At 42.1% G+C, this 20,674-nt stretch overlaps 1 protein-coding gene across 2 annotated transcripts in view; it reads right to left on the reverse strand.

Moving 5' to 3' along the window:
• Nucleotides 1-20,612, reverse strand: part of abcb7 (ATP-binding cassette, sub-family B (MDR/TAP), member 7) — a 32,752-nt gene extending 12,140 nt beyond the window's left edge. For both annotated transcript variants that reach the window (XM_056273623.1, XM_056273613.1), the window contains exons 1-8: nucleotides 20,455-20,612; nucleotides 19,039-19,119; nucleotides 18,723-18,800; nucleotides 17,610-17,729; nucleotides 8,015-8,147; nucleotides 5,845-6,113; nucleotides 4,707-4,795; nucleotides 4,392-4,479 (exon numbers count right to left, since the gene is read on the reverse strand). In XM_056273623.1, the coding sequence (XP_056129598.1) occupies nucleotides 4,392-4,479; nucleotides 4,707-4,795; nucleotides 5,845-6,113; nucleotides 8,015-8,147; nucleotides 17,610-17,729; nucleotides 18,723-18,800; nucleotides 19,039-19,119; nucleotides 20,455-20,604 (1,008 nt within the window). In that variant the 5' untranslated portion in view covers nucleotides 20,605-20,612. The remainder of the gene's footprint in view (nucleotides 1-4,391; nucleotides 4,480-4,706; nucleotides 4,796-5,844; nucleotides 6,114-8,014; nucleotides 8,148-17,609; nucleotides 17,730-18,722; nucleotides 18,801-19,038; nucleotides 19,120-20,454) is intronic.
• Between the last annotated feature and the right edge of the window lie 62 nt (nucleotides 20,613-20,674).

Raw genomic sequence — 20,674 nt, forward strand, 5'->3', positions numbered from 1 at the left:
TCTAAAAGTACCAAGTGGGGCAATAGCACAAAATCCAGTGGCCGGCCCAACAAAGAGAATGTCTTCAGAACAGAGTGACAATGGCAAAATGAGTAGCATTTTTAGAAAAGCGATACAATGGGAAAACACAAATTGAAAAGCAAGGCTTTGGCCCTATACATCTCCAGGGAGCTGAACGCACAACTACAGATCACTACAAAGGTGGGAGAACCAGGTCAAGCAAGTGAAAGTTCTCACCATGTTATTTGCGCCACCCATGTAATAAAGCAGCAGATTCTAATCAACACCATTCTTCACCTAGATAGGAGGAAACTAGTCAATGAAATCAGCTAGATTAGCACATGGGTGGAGCAAATATAACCCTGACAGGATCTCAATACAGTTAGATTGGGATACACAGAAAAGCAGTCATGAGCGAATTCTGACTCTTTCTGGTCCCTATAATTAACTTTATTTGGGACTAAGCAGCCATGACAATGGCCGATTTCAGAGGCGCTCGACTCGTTATTCATGCAAGTGCATAGCGTCTGGATTCTCATGGACATGCTGTCAAAAAACCTGATATTTTTTATATAACCAAGGACTTCTATAAACCATCGCAATCACCAGCGTGAAGGTAAGACTCTGGGCTATTATGGAATATGTTAAAAACAGGTGATCACTGTAAAAAGTTATACGGACCAGAAAGTGCCAGAATTATCTAGCAATTGTTTTCTCTGCATATTTGCAAAGGATCTCAGTGTACTGAGGTCCTATATGGGTTATAGCAAATACAAAGTTAGGAATTTGACTTGCTTGACCTGGTTCTCCCACCTCTGCTACAGGATAGCCTCTACTGAAGGCATTGAGTGTTCTCAGCATCTGGTTTAGGCCTCGCATCTACAACAATATTCACCAACATCTACAAACAGAGCAAATCTTGTCGTTTTAACTATTCTTTTAACCTTTCTCCATTGCCAATTGTAAATGTTTTAACCTTTCTAAACCTGTGCCCTTTTAACTTATTTACTGTGATGCTTATATATGAGCCATGTCAAAGAAGAATTTAATTTACATAGTGACAGACAAAGCTTCTTGAATCTTGAACCTTTAAGACAGCTTGCGAGAATAATGCAAACACCTTAGGTTTTACAACTTCTGGTATCAAGACAAGGATTTAACCATTAAGGAAACAAAAACAGAAAACAAAAAACAAAACATGGGTCTGTGAGCCCGCAGAATCTACTCCTCATCTACAATTCAGTCTAAATACCTTGACAGGCTATAAATGTGTCCTTACTGAAATCTGCTGCCAGTGAGTGGGTGGCAACCTAAAAAAAAAAATAATAAAAAAAAAACTAAATAGAATACAACAAGCCTCAACGCACATCTGAGTTTAAGGTTAAACGCCAGTAAACAATCTACAGTGCAATTAAAACAACAACACTCAAACTCAGCTGCCTATTACCTAATAGTACTGTTTGTTTAGGGCACGCTATTGTTTTTCTGCTCTGGTTAAGTGGGCGATTCACCACTTAAGCCAATGGTGGTGGTAATGCCGCTGATGTGCTGTTGATTTGCATATAGGGGAATGTAGGGAATGAGAGAAGGAGAGAAGTAGCACAAGGAGGACAGATTGAAGCAGTGTGAGGCGCCGTGTTCAGGTTCTCATCCAACCCTTTGTGAAAGTGGAACGGATTTCTGAGTGGGAGGAGATCTAATTACATATGCACACTCAGGCTCACAGTGATGCTAAAACCAGCCACACTGACACAGATGACACAAAGCAACACAGAGCAAAACATTAAGGGAAACAGGACGTAAAGTAACGTAGCACAGAAAACGACACCCCAACCAAGATATCTGGAACAACCAACAAACCATTTGAAACTGGTTGGTGATTATGTTATGTATAGCGTATACAACCAGGTTACCTAGAAAGAGGCCAGAACAGCAAAGAAATGCAGGCTAACCATGTAACTGTGAAAAGTTTAACAGCGTTAATGTTCCTAGCGTCTCACAACAGGTTTCTCACAAATCAGCCTGGCTCTTGTAAACACCCACGCAAAAAGGTTGTTTTTTCCAAAACTCTAATTGAGGCCAATCTCATGTCTATGAGTAAACCATGAAACCAATCACAAGTGTCCAGTGATAAGTAGAGATGCACCAATTGCAATTTTCTTGGCCGATTTCCGATTTTTTAAGTCTGACCTGCCGATTCTGACTGAATCAAAAAATTTTTTTAAGAACAAACGTTATTCTAAGTTTTCTTTTTTTTTCTCTGACCCCCCCCCCTCTTTTTCTCCCCAATTGTATTTGGCCAATTACCCCACTCTTCCAAGCCATCCCAGTCGCTGCTCCACCCCCTCTGCCGATCCGGGGAGGGCTGCAGACTACACACGCCTCCTCCGATACACGTGGAGTCGCCAGCCGCTTCTTTTCACCTGACAGTGAGGAGTTTCTCCAGGGGGACGTAGAGCGTGGGAGGATCACGCTATTCCCCCCAGTTCCCCCTCCCCCCGAACAGGTGCCCCGACCGACCAGAGGAGGCGCTAGTGCAGTAACCAGTACACATACCCTCATCCGGCTTCCCACCTGCAGACATGGCCAATTGTGTCTGTAGCGATGCCCAACCAAGCTGGAGGCAACATGAGGATTTGAACCGGTGAGCCGTGTTGGTAGGCAACGGAATAGACCACTACGCTACCTGGACACCCACTTTTCTAAGTTTTCTTTAATGGACTTTTCAATTTTATGTTAATAATAAAACATTGACTATTAAATATCTTTTACATTTTCTCCAAAACTGCGCCAGGTTACAGGACCTTCTCTCACTGTCACTCAAACAAATCTCAAAATAAAAAAGTGCTCCAGGTTACTGGACAAAGCTTCTTTGTATAAATAAAATCTAGGGCTGCGTTCCATCGTTGCCATGGTAATCGACAGCAAAACCAGTATTCTTTTTTTTTTCTTCTCCAGGAGACAGTAAACGCAGTTGGCAATATGGCATGTGAAAAACGGTGACCACGTGAACGCAGCGTGCTAGCTCTGTTCATAATCATAATAATGTTCATAATCCTAAGGCAATGCTGTTAATTATTATAGAATTTGCCCCCCCCCCTTCTCCCCAGTTGTACTTGGCCAATTACCCCACTCTTCCAAGCCGTCCCGGTGGCTGCGCCACCCCCTCTGCCGATCTGGGGAGAGCTGCAGACTATCACATGATCCCCGTGTTGGTAGGCAACGGAACAGACTGCCACGCCACCCGGACCCCCCAATTATTTAATATTTCATGGAAAGGTCTACACTGACAAAAAGCCTTATTTCTTTTTTCTTTTCATGAGCAGCCAATTTCACTTTGAAAGTGTTTTGTAGCCAGTTTATTTCAATAAAAAGGAAATACCTTGTCTCTCAATAACATAATTAATTACAATAACAGCCTAATGATAGCATGTGAAAAAGACAGAATTAATAATAACAACAAACATATGAGCACTTAAGTTTTTATAGTCTACAGCTGTAATGTATTTAAACACCCCCTCCACCGTCGTAGCGAAGCTTAAATTACCCTCAAATACTTGCTGCATAGTACTCGAAGCCCAAAAAAAAAAAAAGAGTATTTGGGACCGACTTAATCCAACTGAAAATAAATAGCAGTATAACCCACTTTATCTAACATGTTTTATTTTCCAAAAGTAAACGACGGTTTTCAGTAACATGCTTTAGTGCGCGTGTGTGTGGCTGTGATGTCACTGTCTATGCCGCTGTGTACGCAACGTGAACCATCATTTGGTGCATGCATGTAAATTTGACTTGCACAGAATCTGATATATCTGAGACTGACCGGCCAGACACCGGTCATGGTCAATCCCCACCAGGCTGTATCTTCACTAAGGTGCTGGAAGCGTCAATGAGTCCAAACTGATAGAAAAGGTTTCTGCACACTTATATCTATTGCAGTAGTATACCACTTTATTTAAGCTTTCAGTCTGTCAGAACCTAGTCAGAGCATACATCCTACTTTTTTTGTAACAAATGAAATGAAATTTGGGGGGGGGGGGTGAATTATTTCAGACTCGAAAGTGGTGGAAAGTGAGAGATGGGTGTGGGGAGGGCTTTGTGATCTGATTAATTAAAAAGCAAATTCTGCCAGGGGTAATCATGCTAATGAAGTACAACATTATCACAGGAGAGTAAATATTTGCTCATGTCAGTGTGCTTGGCTTAGATGAGGGGTATGAGAGACTCGAAAGTGAGACAAGGGGGAAGGGAGCTGAAAAGGAGGGGCAGGGAGGAGTTGTAGGTGTACGAAGGGGGTAGGAAAGCAATTTCAGTGGGTGAGAAGAGGAGAAAGTGGCATAGGCGGGCTGGGCTTCAGAAACCATAGAGCTTGTTGTGGGGAAGGGGCCCACCTTAACAGTCTCATAGTTGAGGAGAGAGTCAATGGCTGCATTTCCTGCCTCGTTGTCTGCTTTGTTCATCTCTATTCGGAATTGAGTCCTGTGTGCAAAACAGACACAAGACAAGTCACATGAAAGCACAGATTGAAGTGTAAAGATCACAGCATCACATACATCACTGTTAGTACAGCGAGGTTCAGGAAAAAATATGAGAATTATGGCAAACTGAGAGTGCAAAGTCAATCTGGCAAGTCACACAAAAGTAACAACCACTAAGCAACACAACACTCAATGGTGAGTGACCCTGATAGATACACAGACAGATACCTCCATTGAGTGACAAGAATAGTGAAGGCCGTGTATGCCGACAAGGTACCCAGAGTCACAGCTGCAAATTGTCCACCACACTTGTAATACTGTGGAGAAGGAGAAAAGAATGGTCAGGACAAAGCATCTCCGACATAAACTGCAGCCAAAAAGTTTTTGAAGAAAAGTCAAGCATCCAGATCTGAGTAACGTTCTCTGGTATTAGTGTCACAAGGCATAAATGTAAAATGGACTGCATTTATACAGCACTTTTCTAGCTGCAACAGCCACTCAAAGCACTTGACAATCAATGAATGCCTCACATGCACACACTCATACACCGATGGCGGTGTCAGCCATGCAAGGTGACAACCAGCTCATCGGGAGCAATAGGGGTAAGGTGTCTTGCTCAAGGACACACACATTTTTGCAAGGAGCTGATGATCAAACCCGCAACCCTCCAGTTACCAGACAACCTGCTCTACCTCCTTAGCCACTGCCCCCCCCCCCCCGTATAATGAGTGCACTCTTTTTGACCATTCCACTATGAAATTGAGTGATACAAATGGAGAGGAAAATACAGGAACTAATCGTGCTAATGTTTTAGCTATTTGGGCAATGGAGTCTGCCCTCATTACAGGCAAGCTGACATTATGGTCCAGAGTGGCATAATAGCGTGAAACCATAGTGGAGCAATTCTTTTGGTGCTAGCCAATGGGGGGAGGGGGCATCAGTTGAGGGTACACACCACAGGAAGAAATTAAACCACTACAAAGCATTGGGACTCATCATTGACACTAATGGCTTCTTGTTGCCACCAAAATTTCTTGGGGTGCACATTTCACTGTGAATGCAAATGAGACAGTATCCCACTACTCAGCTGCAGACAATCTGCTTTTAAAAATGTTTAAATGATGGAGGATCCCAGGCTGAGATGAAGGAATGAAACAGAACAGCCTGCTTATATTATAAACTATTAGGAAGGTGCAACTTAACTTGAATGTCAGAGATGTGGAAAGAAATTTAGGACAAAGGAATTTTGATGTTTCTAGCTATATGACAAAAAACTAAACTGCCAATTCAAATGTTAAAGGTTGAATATAACAACTAGACTGTGTTGTTTCTATGCTTCAAGACTTCATCCTGAGTTTCTTCTCACCAGGATGGCACTGACAAGGGTCATCTCGAACATGGTGGGTCCCAGGTTGAAGATGAGTGCACTGAGGATGAAAGAAATCCCCCTTGTGCCACGGTCAATAGCCTTGGACAGCGCCCCTGTCTGGCGGCTAAGGTGGAAGCCCAGGTCCAGGTTGTGCAAGTGGAGGAAGACATTCTTGGCAATGCGACGGATGGAACTCTGTGCCACCTTGCTGAACACAGCATTCCTCAGCTCGTTGAAGAGCGCTGAACCCGCCCGTGACACACCATCTGGGATAGCAGGAGAGAGAATGAAACCAATCTGCTGTTAAAAGTAGACGGGCTCAAAGAGCAGCGCTAACACTCAAGTGAAAGTAGCTGGGACTTATTCAATCCCTGTGTCACATCTGAAGGATCATCATGTAGATACTTGTGGGGTGGGTAGCAAATTAAAAATAAGGCATCTAGCCCATACCTATTGTGTCCTTTAACATGCACCATAGCTTGAAGGGAATAGAGACTAAACAAGACAGGATTGAGGGCTAGTCAACCACTCTTAATTGAAGGCTTGTAAGGGATAGCAGGACAGGTCTTGCAGACCAGAGAGGATGTGAGCAGCCCTGGGGGGAGTAGCAGCCTCCCCAAAGCCTCTCTAATTACAGAGCAGGATGCTGTCTGACGTCTCCCAAGCAGGCTCGCTTACTGCAGACAGAAGGAGGGGGAGGAGAGTGTGGGTGGGTGTGGGGGGAGGGAGCTACATGTATGAACAGAATACCAGAACAGAGGGAGGAGGTTTCAAGAAGAGTACTGGGGAAAGAAATGACTGCACTTTTAAATGAACATACAATTTCACCATTGTCTAGGCCTGAACCTTCCCTCACTGATATGCTTGAAGAGCAAGGGTACAAGCAACACACCCTTGGCTCACTTTGTTTTTGTTTGTGAATTACTTCAGTCTTACAAGTAACTTGCTTGAAGAGCAATAGAATCAAAACAGCCTTATTGGTGTTCTCACGCCAAATGACACAAATCAATTTCATCAATTTCTAAGGGAGAACAATGACTCTTTTACTTGGCAGACTTTTTATGAACTTTTATACAAGCAGATGGCTTGCCTGTCACAAATTAATATTAGCCTGTGCTTGAGTGAGACATGTGGCGATTTTACTGAGTTGTGTGAACACGACTTGTCTGCTGAAACCAAAGGCAGGGTAATAATAGCTCTGTCTGCCAGTCTTCATGGGCTGTAATGTGGTGTTAAATGGGAATGCTCAACTAATAAACAATGTGTCCACATCTGACAAGGTAGGATGAACACTGAGCAACCTTTTCTGCCGATTTATACCCACCACTGCAGACGGGCTATACACATATTGGGCTACAAGCATTGCAAATAGGGAACAGAGAGCACAAATCTGTTCCCTAAGAGCATCCTTTTCATTCTTGCTCCCTCCTCTAATGCTCCTCTGTCTGGAGTTTTGCTACTGTGCTCCAATTATTCTACAGGCAGCATTAGTGTGAAGGACTTAAGAGGGTTCATTAAAATAAATGGCTACAGGGGAAAAGTATACCAAGCTGATCTCACTCAAGGCCAGAATGACTTGTACAGAGTGCCAGGTTCAGGATTATTCACATGTACCCCGCCCCTTCCTTTTTTTCTGCAACTACCACGCTCTAAAAAGGAAGAAACTTCACATCCTCCTTCGACCCCTGATCCCTCTGGTATTCATCGAGTCTACTGGGATAACATGGGGAGAAGAATTAGGCAGCTTGTCAGGACAAGTTTAAAAACAAACAAACAAACAAACCCAAAAAAAAAGCCTCACAAAAGAGGTCGTAGTTTTAATCCTCCAAATAATTCTAAAAGCATCGTTCAAGTCATTTCTAAAAAGACATTAGCAATCTCTGCCCTACTGCTTAACAGATGCATCTGGCTCTGTTTGCTTTGGGAGCACACAGGTAACGCGGTGAAAAGTCATCAGGATAGACGAGAGGGGCATCTGGACAAACTGAAGTGAACTCTGATGCAGAAGGCAGGACATAATGTAAATAACAGGGACAGAAAAGAGGAGATTGCAGAGTGGCATTGATATGGATGTGTTGGGAAAGGTCAGCTTGTAGATAATAGGCAGTCCCACAGTCTCCTCTGATGAGCTCGGCACCTGCCAGTGGAACACAAGTCTGGGACTCACAGCCAATCAGCACGGCCGTTGCCATGGTAGCCACAGTGCTTGGCGCGTCACTCAGGTTCAGCATGTGTCCCGACATCTGGTTAAGCTCGTCCACCGCATACTTAAACATGAAGGGCACTGTCACATTGGTGATCTGGGGAGGGAGGGAGACAGCATTCAGAGGAGGAAGAGAAAAATAGAGGGGAAATAGTTTCAAATAGCTTCCTTGGGACTTCATATTTTTCAGTACAGCCCAGCCCTGTAATATGTTCAAAATGTAAGTATGGCCCATCATATGTACCATGTCCACAAGCTAGAAATTAAAACTATTATTTGTGTGTGTGTGTGTTTTTCTCAGCTGGTTGTTCTAGAGCTGGTGAGATGGCTGATGGATCCTGCTAATGGAATTGAGATGGTTATTAGGGCTAATTAACAGCACAGGGACAGCTGTGTGACTCAGACTGGGCGGACCACAGCACGTTAGGATAGCCAGAAAACACAGGAGCACACAGTGAGCAATTTCATTTGTCGCCCATTTCAGCTGAACCTTTGTACCCGTACCAGGGTGAATTTTTTTTCATTGCTGTTCAATTTACACCTGTCTGTGTATTTTATCCTCTGGAGTGCTGCTTGTTTTGAGTTTTTCTATCAATTATTTGACAGAAAATATACACAATTAATTATTCACTGTAAATATTATATATCATACTTTATTGTGATTTATGCTAGATAAAACAAAACCATAAACAAAAAAATTGATATATGTAAAGAAAAGCAGGGTAAAGAAAAGGTCCTATTCAGCCCCAGTGAAGCAGATCAGACTAATAGAGCACCATTTAGGCTGCAAAGGCTACATCTCCAGGGTTCTTTCTGTTACCTTTGCACATTATGCCCAGAAAATAGAAGTTATACGAGTCCCTCAAGGCAAAACAATATTGGGCACTTTGCTACCAGGACAACAGAACATGACACAAAAAAGCCAGAGCCCACTATCAAGAGACCAAAACATGTCCTCAATTCTGCCACTGATACATAAGGATGGATGTGCTCTGTTTATCTATCTACAGCCAACAGTAGAGATTATCGCTACACCTTGTCATCCTGAACCTGTAAATATGACAACTCACAATAGAGAGACTGAGTCAAGTAGTGAAGAAGGGCCTTCAGGCTACAGGGGAATTGGTCTATGTTTATAATGTGAGACTCAGCAACATAGGCTTGCAGTAAGACAAGCCCACTACTCAATCCCAGGGCAGAGAACTTCATTTCAGACAACAAAAACAAGGAGATCATCGTTATCAACAATATAAAGTAAAAAAAAAATGTTAGTGTTAATGTCGAGTGCAGGGCGATGTTGCATTTTAACCGCATAATCATTCAGCTGATTTAGCAATTGTCTCTACACAGCTGGTGGTATTGGTACAAATGGACAAACTAAAAGAAATCAAGTCTAACTCCAACCAAGCAGGAAAATAGAAGATTGGTTTGCATGTGTGTTCTCTCCTCCATTGTACACACTAGAGGGAGCCATGCTGAGTGGCAACAGGATATCTGTATTTGTGCACTATGAATCTCTGATTGTTTTCCAGGGTGTAAATTAGGGACCACCAACAAAGAAAGAGGAAATACACCACATACTGACTGATATTTGCAATGAGTTATTGTTTTGTCCCCCCTCCCCCAACCAAAAAAAAAAAGAGGTTATGATGGCACGGTGGTTAACGTGGTTGCCTCACAGCAAGAAGGTCCTGGGTTTGAACCCTGGGGTTGTCAAACCTTGGGGGTCATCCCAGGTCATCCTCTGTGTGGAGTTTGCATGTTCTCCCCGTGTCTGCGTGGGTTTCCTCCAGGTGCTCCGGTTTCCTCCCACAGTCCGAAGACATGTCGGTCAGGTGAATCAGCCGTACTAAATTGTCCCTAGGTGTGACTGTGTTGGCCCTGTGATGGCCTGGTGGCCTGTCCAGGGTGTCTCCCTGCCTGCCGCCCAATGACTGCTGGAATAGGCTCCAGCATCCTACGACCGGAATTTGGATAAGTGGCTTAGATAATGGATGGATGGAAAAAAGGTTACCATTTGAATCATCTAGTGGTCATCTCCAATCACAGATCTTTTGTTGAATTGGATGCATGACATCAAGCATGTTCAAGAACGAATTTCAGCATCTACCAATAATTTTCCAACTCAACATCATCCATCAAGGCATAAATAAGTCAACCCTTGGCAGTAGGTTACACAGACCACATTTCACCAACAATCAGAATGGAATGAATGGCTTTCTGGCTCTAAATGCCAATTCAGCATTTCAGAAAAAATACACTGCATTCAGAAAGGACTGAACTCTTTCATATTTTATTCACGCCTCCAAATTTTAATACACTGAAATATTTTTCTTCTTCTCACTGACAATAAATTCAACATATTCATGAAGGAAAAACTATTCTTTATTCATAAATATTTGTTTTTCCAAAAATGAATGAATTACATTTCTATTGTACAAAAGTATTCACCCCACCAAAGTCAGTACTTTGTAGATTGGCCATTGGGAGCATTTACAGCAGCTGTGAATCTTCCTGGATGTCTGTGTGAGCTTTGCCATTTGCACAGTTAAATTGTGGAATTTTTGCCCATTCCTCCATGCAAACTTGTTCAAGCTCTGCCAAATAAGGAGACCGTCTGCAGACAGCAATTTTCAGGTCATACCACAGATTTTCAATAAGATTTAAGTCAAGGCTTTGGCTAGGTCATTCCAGAAATATCAACTTTTTTTAAGAGAGTTCTTTGTTTTCACTGGGTGATTTGGGTCATTGCGCTGATGAAACATATTTACCCAAAAGATGGCTCTCTTGCTGACCTTAACAGGTTTTCCTCAAGGATTTGCAAGTATTTGGTTCCATCTTGAGGAGGGTGATATATTGAATATACTCAATGTATTGCAGCTTGCTCTACGTGGGGTGTAGTATATGACTATATCACCAACATCGACTACAAATTGTCATGTAAAATTTTTTTAAACCGCCAGCTTGAGACTCGCTTTGGCATTTTGCTTCTCTCACTCTCTCCTATGGCTCTCTCCCTCTCACAGACACTAAAAGAAAAAAACTCACATACATATGTCGCACACACTCGCCTGCCCATATAGACCCCTCGAGTGTGTGTGATGTATATAGGCGAGGCATGCGATTTTGTATCTGGTGGGAACAGGGAAAAGAGCCTGGAGAGAGTGAAAGAAGTGAAGCACCAAGGCGAGTTTCTAGTATGTGTTGAGTTTGGAAACGGTAATAGAAGATGGAGGCGGATGAATTGGTTCAGAAAAAGTACTGGATTTGTTGCTTTGAGCTGTTTTTCCCACGGTGCAAGTGCAACTGCCACTCTGGGCTATGTGTCGCAAATTATGGTCACTCATTCACTCATGGACAACCTGAGAGGGACGTTTAGTAGGGTGCGCTCGCAACTGATGTATGGACACACAGAGGACAACAAATAATGACAACAAATAGCGCTGTGGGTCTGGAACGTTTCATGCTTGTTGTCAAGGCTCTTTGTTGCACCTGAGCTCTGTAGAACAAGGCTACAATATATAGGCCTACATCACACAATTATTTATTTTCATTTAACAGCTGTTAAAAGCTTATGTGTACAATTGCCTGGTTTGAATATATACTGCTTTTGTTAAATTTAACTTGGTTTTGATTTCCCCCTTTTTGCATGCAAGTCTGAAATTGTTCCAATAAATAATAATAATGATAATAATAAATATAAACAAGAATGTTTTAATGCAGACACATGATGCAAGGACTACTAGAATCATGATACTGGTGTGATTGTATGCTTCAAAGGGTTAAATCGAGCGTTTATGAAGTGCTTTAGAGGAGATTTCAAAATAGAGATATAAATCCATGTACTGCAATATAGCCTAAAAACATTGCAACATTATTTATAGGCCATATAGCCCAGCCCTAGTTCCATCCATCTTAAAACCTTGTTGGCAACAAGCTTTCTAGCCCCTCCAGCAAAAAAACAACCCCCATAGTATGATGCTGCCACCACCATTCTTACAGTAGGGAATAGTGTTACCAGGGCATTGGGCTGTGTATGGTTTCCCACAAACAGCATTGCCTTCAAGCCAAAGAGCTCAACGTCCGTTTCATCAGACCAAACAAACCTTCTTCCAGAAGTTCTCAGATTTTGTCAAATGGTTTCTAGAAAAATGTAGGAATTAATTTATGTTGGTCTTTCTCAGAAATGGCTTCCTTCTAGTCACTCTGCAAAATAGGCCAAATCCATCAAGTGCTGAAGTGACCAATCTATAGACAGCTTCTCCTATTTGAACTGTGCAACCCGGAGCATTGTAGATGGTCTCTTAGTCAATTCTCTGACAAATACTTCTGGTAGCTCAGTTTCTTGTAAGACAGCCTAACATTGCCAATGGTAATGTATAGTAACACTGGTAATGTATATATTAGATATTGCGGTGCTCACAGGAACGTTCAAAGCTTTGCCAGTCTTTTTACAGCCCTCTCCAGCTTTTTATCTCCAAACAACTTAATCTCAAAGTTCCATGGGCAGTTCCCTTGATCTTGATGACAGCAGGACTGATCTGATCATATGTTTCAGTTGTAAGACTAATGTGTGACTAATTTTTTTTCTTTTACATGGTGATGCTAGTCGTGTGGCTTGGGTCCTGGACTGTTCCGGTAGCGTCTGGACACTGCTTGGCATCCTGTGCATCATATTCTTCATAAATTTTATGAGTCCATCATAATTCTGTTATCCCCTTTCAATGTTGTATTCTGTAAATTGTGTAAACACAACATCCATTGCACGTTGTCTGTCTTGGGAGAGAGATGCCTCCTCTGTTGACCTCCCTGAGGTTTCTTCCTATTTCTTCTCCCTGTTGAAGGTTTTTTTTTTTTTGGGAGTTGTTCCTTATCTAATGCGAGGGTCTAAGGACAGGATGTTGTGTTGCTGTAAAGCCCCTTGAGATAAATTTGTAATTTGTGATGTTGGGCTACACAAATAAAATTGACTTGACTTGACTTAAGACCTCACAAAGGCAGTAATATTTATTGTGTAATCTCTATTAACAGATGTTTTATATATAAAATCTCGCTCTCACCCTTTTTCGGGTGGTGTGTTTTCCTCAAGCTCGGGTCCTCTACCAGAGGCCTCGGAGTTTGAGGGTTCTGAGCAGTATCTTAGCCGTTCCTAGGACTGCACTTTTCTGGGGAGACCTAAGATGTTGTTCCTAGAATCTATTGGAGCCACTCTCCTAGTTTGGGGGTCACCGCCCCTAGTACTCCTATTACCACTGGGACTACTGTGGATTTCACCGTCCACAACTGATCTAGTTCTTCCTTCAGCCCTTGGTATTTCTCTAGCTTCCGTGCTCTTTTTTGCTGATTTTGCCATTGCTCAGGATTGCTACATCGATCACTACTGCTGTCTTCTGTTCCTTGTCGACCGCCACAATGTCTGGTTGGCTAGCCAGCACCTGCTTGTCAGTCTGGAACTTGAAGTCTCACAGAATCTTAGCTCTGCCATTCTCAACCACCTTTGGTGGTTTCTCCCATTTGGACTTGGAGACTTCCAGTCTGTAATCAGTAGAGATATTCCTGTACACTATTCCAGCCATATGCCTTTCAATGTACACTTTTCCAGCTAGCATCTTACACTCTGCTACTAAGTGCTGGACCATCTCAGGGGCGTCTTTGCACAGCCTGCACCTTGGGTCTTGTCTGGTGTGCTAGATCCCTACTTCAACCGATCTGATGCTGAGTGCCTATTCTTGTGCTGCTATGACCACAGCCTCTGTGCTGTCCTTCAGTCTAGCCTTTTCTAGCCACTGGTAGGATTTCTTGATATCAGCTACATCTTCTATTTGTCAATGGTACATCCCATGATGGGGCTTAGTCTTCCAAGATACCTCATCCTCTTCTTCCTCCCCACTGTCTTCTGCTGCCTCAGGTACTCACTCAGCAGTTTATCCTGGGGGGCCCTCTTTCTGACGTACTTGTGGATGTTCCTTGGTTCATCCTTGATAGTGGCTCTGACACTCACTAACCCTCGGCCCCCATCTTTTTGCTTATCATAAGTCTCAGGCTGCTGGAATTCGAGTGGAACCCTCTGTGCATTGTGAGGAGTTTCTGTGTCCAGATATCCATGGCCTTTATCTTCTCATTGGCCAGCTTATTATTCCATCTGAGTATCTAATGACCGGTAGGGAATATCTGTTGATGGCTTGGATCTTATTCTTCCCATTGAACTGGCTCCTCAGGACCTGCCTCACTCTCTAGAGGTATTTGGCTACAGCTGACCTCCTTGCTGCATCCTCGTGGTTTCCATTTGCCTGTGGAATACCCAGGTACTTGGCCCCCCCCTTTTCTCCCCAATTGTACTTGGCCAATTACTCCACTCTTTTGAGCCGTCCTGGTCGCTGCTCCACCCCTTCTGCTGATCCGGGGAAGGCTGCAGACTGCCACATGCCTCCTCCGATACATGTGGAGTTGCCAGCTGCTTCTTTTCACCTGACAGTGAGGAGTTTCACCAGGGGGACGTAGCGTGTGGGAGGATCACGCTATTCTCCCCAGTTTCCACCCCCCCCCCTGAACAGGTGCGCAGACCGACCAGAGTCGCGCGCACACACACACACACACACACACACACACACACACACACACACACACAGTTAAATGTGTGCTGTGTTGCACACGTCACTAGTGCAGCGACCAGAATACGAACCCACATCCAGCTTCCCACTCGCAGACATGGCCAATTGTGTCTGTAGGGACGCACGACCAAGCGGAGGTAACACAGGGATTTGAACCGGGATCCCTGTGTTGGTAAGCAACATAATAGACCGCTACACTACCAGGATTCCCCTTGTAGCTGTCACATATGTCTGTTATCCTGCTATCTGGTAATTCAACCCCTTCAGTCCTCACCACCTTTCCTCTTTTTGCCACCATTCAACTGCACTTGTCCAGTCCGAATGACATCCCGATGTCGTGGCTGTAGATCCTGGTGAGGTGGATCAGCAATAGAATAGAACAGAATACACTGTGTCATTGTACAGACATATAACGAAATTAAATTTCTGCATTTAACCCATCCTAGCTGTGTAGCTAGGAGCAGTGGGAAAAATTGTATCTTTTGCTCTTTACTCTTTGTGGCCTTTACCTCTGACTTGAGGGGAGAGGGTAAAATCCCTTCAAGTGAGGCTGGTCATGGTCTGGATTTGCTAAATTGACCTCTTTCACGTTAGTCTTGGAAGAACAAAAGTGGTGGTAATGAACAGATGATGTTAATGACATGACGATATTCTATTTTACATGAAATCTAATATCACTTATGTGATTTCCTTAACACTGGATGTACTGGACATAAAGGAAATACCAAAAGTCTTGTTTGTTTAAAAAAAACAAAAAACCCCAAAAATGTCATTACAAGTCACAAAATAGGATAAAGAAATAAAAATGCTATTAGACCCACCATTATGCCTATGACCAATGTTACCTGCTATGTCGTAGCACTTGTCATACTACTGTAAACAGATTTCGTATTGATTATCACATGAGACCATCTGGCCAATAGGCATTGGCTAGCCATTGTGATGGCAAGAATGTACCAGGAAAAAATATTTCGATTCAAGAATGACTCATGCAAGCCAAAGTATTTTGGGAAACTTGCAGAGAATGAATGACGGCCATATTAAGAGGCCGACTTTGGTATTAACACACACACACACACACACACACACACACACACTAAGGGAGTGACTCAGCCGAGTGTGTTTTGGGATCTCTGTAGGACTACTGTCTGCCATCTAGTGGTCAGAAAATCACTTAACGTAGGTTTAACGGAAGGTAGATTCAATAATCAACATAGGTGGTCTTTGTTCCCGTATTTAGTGAGATCTACAAGAAAACTGTATACACCTGACCCAATAAATTGGTAATTAAAAGGGAGAGAATACTGATCAATTAAGTAACCTTAAATGTTTTAATATGTGAAGACATATAAATACTTCATTTTGACACAGAGAATTACTAAAGTAGGAGTAAGAAAAAAAAAACCCATAGAAATATTTCAATTTCAGCAAATGCAGCAAAACAACAAAGCGGGGGAGATTAATACTTTTGAAACCACTGTATTCTACCAAAAATGACAGACTACTTACAATTTGGGCCTTGCTGATTTGAAACAGCCAACTATACCGTACAGAACAAGCATTATCCCAGCATCTAAAGGTGGATTGGGCAGTTGAGGTTGGGCTTGCAACAGTCCTTTAAGCAGGACAGAAACTCTACTTAAAACTCTCTGGAAGAGTACTAGTATTGCTTTACTGTCCCAATAATAAAGTTTGCACAAACATGGCATTTGACTCCGGTTTCGTGGCTCACTCAGCATACTTAAACATAGAAGAACAACACAACATCAACAACAACATTTGCACCTAATGGCAATCATCAACAGGAAGCATATAAGATGATTATCAAACAATCAATTAATAAAAAACATCCCCATATTCACAAAAAAATTGTTTGGAAATATATTATCTAGGTGGACACTTCAATTGCTACTTAATCGAAAAAATAAGTTTGTTGACCAGTCTTCACAAAGCTGTAACAACCCTTTTTTATATATTCTCATTCACATACAAAGCAAACCTAATGCTCTTTGCTCAGAATTGGTAAAACTTTTCTAACATTCAGTTGGTGTTGGTGTTGCTAGGTTCTTGGTTGCATCATTAAGCTTGTTTAATTTGTGGGGAAAAATTACCTTGCATTGGGAATTTAGGTTAGTATCGGAAGATGCTTAAAAATCCAAAGTCTTAATCAGTTATCAGCAGTATATCAGTTATATTGGTGCATCCATATTTTGTATCCTGTATGTCTCAACAGCACATCATAGATTGCTCAAATAATGAATTTACGAACCAGAATGCATCTATCTTCCACAAGTCTTTCTGGCTAAACTTTATCCTCTCTACCTGCTCCCAGTTAATCCATTCCATGTTTTGGCACTTATTGGCATTTTTTCCTGGCAATGCGCTTACTCAATAAGCGATTTTGTTTTCTCTCAAACTGTTGCTTGCGTTCATACAGTTTTGCCTGTGCCAAAATCAGAACCTCAACGACTCTCTTGTACTTGCCCCTCTATTTCCCAAAGTCTGAATGCCAATTGTGCTTGATGAACGTCTCATTCTGGCATCCATTTCAAACCAGCTGTATGGGAAATTACTGCACTTGTAATAATTGTGTGCTTATTATACTCCAAGAATTATGTAACATGAGTAGGAGAGTACTGCTGGCATCGTGTGTGGCTGCCGCTTCTCCCTCTCGTAGCCCCCCTTCCCATCCACCCCTGTATGTCTGTGTTATGTTTATCTGCTGCCTTGTTTCACTGCCGTTTATTGTAAAGTGACTTCGAGTACTAGAAAAGCACTATATAAATTTGATTTATTATTATTATTATTATGAGTTGCCTCGTTTCAATTATAAAAGGCACTAGTGATCAAACAGATCAAATTTGCTTTCGTTGTAGCACAGAACAAATAGTATAAAAAAAGAAAGAAGACTATTATTATAACCAGTTGCAGTCTTTTACTCTGCTTACCTTTGCTCCAGCTAGTAGGCCAAGAGAGACAGCAACACGGGCCCGCAGGTCTGGCCTGTCCTTTGGCCACACATAGGAAAGCATTGCAGAGAGAATCTCGGCTGAATTCACCTCTTTCAGCTGTAGAGAGGAAATAATAAGTCAAACCTCTTTTTAGACAATAACTTTATTTTTCGAATTAGCAATTCCAAAATTTCATCTCGATAAGTATGAGTACAGGTTAAATAGACAAAACAGAAAAATTATTTTCAATGTACCACAGCATAAACTAAAATTCCATAATTTATTCCTTGTTTGCCAATATTGGCAGCACCTTTGCATTTGATCTGACAGTCACAGTAGCCTGGGCTAGCCTCTGGGCATACACACAAAACATCAAAAGTCATGGGGAGTCCCATGGGAGGCTTGGGACCAGCAACAACAGCAGCTTCTCCAGGTGGGCCAAGGGATCCAGCCTGACACTACAAGTCCCAAGAGACACCTGGGCTGTCATCCCAGCTGAGGCTGAGAGCCCACCATTGCCAACATGGCTGTTTAACCATACTCCAAAACACACCTGCCACAGGGACTTTCCACAGGCCAAGGAATATGCAGTAATTTCTCTAATCCACTCAATATGGTGGCACTATGTTTTGATGCTGCTTCATGGCAATGCCACCAAGAAAATTAAACAGAAACTGTGCCAAACACCTGCTTTTAATCAAATGCAATCACGCAATAAATGAAACTGGTAAAGGAAGTTAGAATTAATATTAACAGTTGAATGTTTTATTGAAGGTCAGTGTACCATATGGGAAGCAGTCTGGTAAATCTATCCTAAAAAGTGGTGTACTATCTTAACTGTATTAGAGTTTCTGTTTATATCAACATGATGACAATTAGCATTCACTAACTTTGTTGCTCAAATCTAATTACAGCTCTTTAAAGCCTGAAATAATTTTAATAGTTCAACTGCCTTCAAATGCATAACAGAAACTGATGGTTGGCCAGATTCTAGGCCATTTAATTTTTTTTAGCTATGTCCATTGCTATTCATATAACACAAACTCATTGAGTTCTGGGGGAAAAAAAGCTATGTTACAATGGGAAAATACTGTAAAGTGTAGTACTCACCACATTCTTTGGATCTGCATTTAGTCTTCCTCCAGCATGGCCATGCCAACATGTTCGCTTGTCTGTCACTTGCAAATGCTGTGTAAACAATGTATTTATGAAAAGACACATTTGCCTAATCATTATGACTCACTTCTTTTTCACACAATATAAGCACACTTTCTTGGAGAAGGATTTGGCTGTAAATGTCCTATTTTGAGTCAATATGTGATGTGGATAACAACCATAGGAATGTGATTGTCTCTGACATAAGTGGAGGCTTGTGAGACTTTTCATGAGGGCTCTACTATTTAATGTGTCTTCAAATTATACTTACTCTTGCTGCTTCTAAAATCCGATGACTGTTTTTGGTCCTGTTGCTCCATGTTGCTGCTCTTAGATGTGGAGTGGAACTCAACTAAAACATGATTCAAGATTCTTTATTTGTTAAAACTCATTATAAAAGTATAAGAGAGTTAAATTCTTGATTTTCAGCTCTTCAACACTGCAGCAACAACAGTAAATAACAATAAAACAGAACAAAAAAGCAGTAATAATAATAAATAGTGTGTGATGTATGTAAGGTGGTGTGTGTGTGTGTGTGTGTGTGTGTGTGTGTGTGTGTGTGTGTGTAGGCCCAGATCCGCCGAAGACGCTGAAAACATGAGATTTATCATTTGACAAATATTTCTAATATCTACTTTGATATTACAGGATCGAAGTTAAGACATTTCTAGCCAAAAATAAATGAACTACTAGCTAACTAGCAAGCTGAAACGTTTTCAAATACGAGTCAAATTTCAAAAGAAATGACTAAAACCAGCTTCCTAATGTTTATTGCAGCACGGATGGCATGGACATGTATTAAGTACAACAGAAGCACACAGCATAATTTAGTGGAGTGTTATAGAAAAGGTTTGCTGCATGTTAATAGTACAAAACTACACTAACTGAATAGTCTGGTGATTGTCTATAAAACAGTTGCTTTGACCAATATTTGGCTTAAAATGTATAAACAGACCCAAGTGTCAGAATACAGGAACACGTCGTCTACAGGTGTTTAGTACCTAAGAAAGGTCCTATAAATACAAGTACCAAAATTACAAGACAATCCCCCAAATAGTTCTGCGACATGTGTTGACACTGAAATGTTTCGCTTGAATTACTAGAGAAGTAATACTAAAATGTCTGAGTTATTACACTGTCGGGAACAAGCCGTTGACAAATGATGACCGGTGCATCAGCAGGCCCATAAAGTGGGATTGACGGCAGCCTTATCTTTGGGTACATATTATTATCAGCAGACGTCAACCCTCCCTTGTCACTCGTCATTTCCAACATGTGACTGGGCCCCCTGACCAACGTCGCAAGCAACTGGATTATTAATCACGAATCTAAAACGTTTATACTGTTAAACACCCCGTTTTCAAAGGATAAGATTCCCTCACGCTATCTCACGAACACTTTATACGGACAGTCACTGAGCCGACTAATGAACTGCTAACATACCGTGCACACAGTATACGTAATAAGTTTAGCTAGCCAGTGGAATGCGAGCCCATCGTTCACCGCTAGCGTCACCGTTACATGACATAAAAAGAACAAACTGAGATAAAAAGGTGTTGTCGAGACATGGGACTTGATTAATTGAAGTAACCTGAACTCAAGTCAGAAATATCTTAGACTTCCGTCCTTGTAATACAACTGTCACACAAAACACTGCGTCCTTATAAACTATCCAACTACCACTTACCAAATTGGTGCTTTGGTGTTTATATTCCCTCCCAGTTAGCTTCCAACTTTTGTTCCAAACATGATACGAACTCGTTTGTCGAAGTAAAAGCGCTAATTTACGTCTTTGAAAGTGAAACGAACACTCCCGCGGGATCCATATCAGCGCCATGTTGCCGAGCGGAGGCGTGTTTGGCGTGGGGGGGGGGGGTGTGAAGCCGGCTGCGTCACTTCCGCTTTGA

Source organism: Lampris incognitus, chromosome 1, assembly GCF_029633865.1.
Source record: "Lampris incognitus isolate fLamInc1 chromosome 1, fLamInc1.hap2, whole genome shotgun sequence".
Classification (NCBI taxonomy): domain Eukaryota; kingdom Metazoa; phylum Chordata; class Actinopteri; order Lampriformes; family Lampridae; genus Lampris; species Lampris incognitus.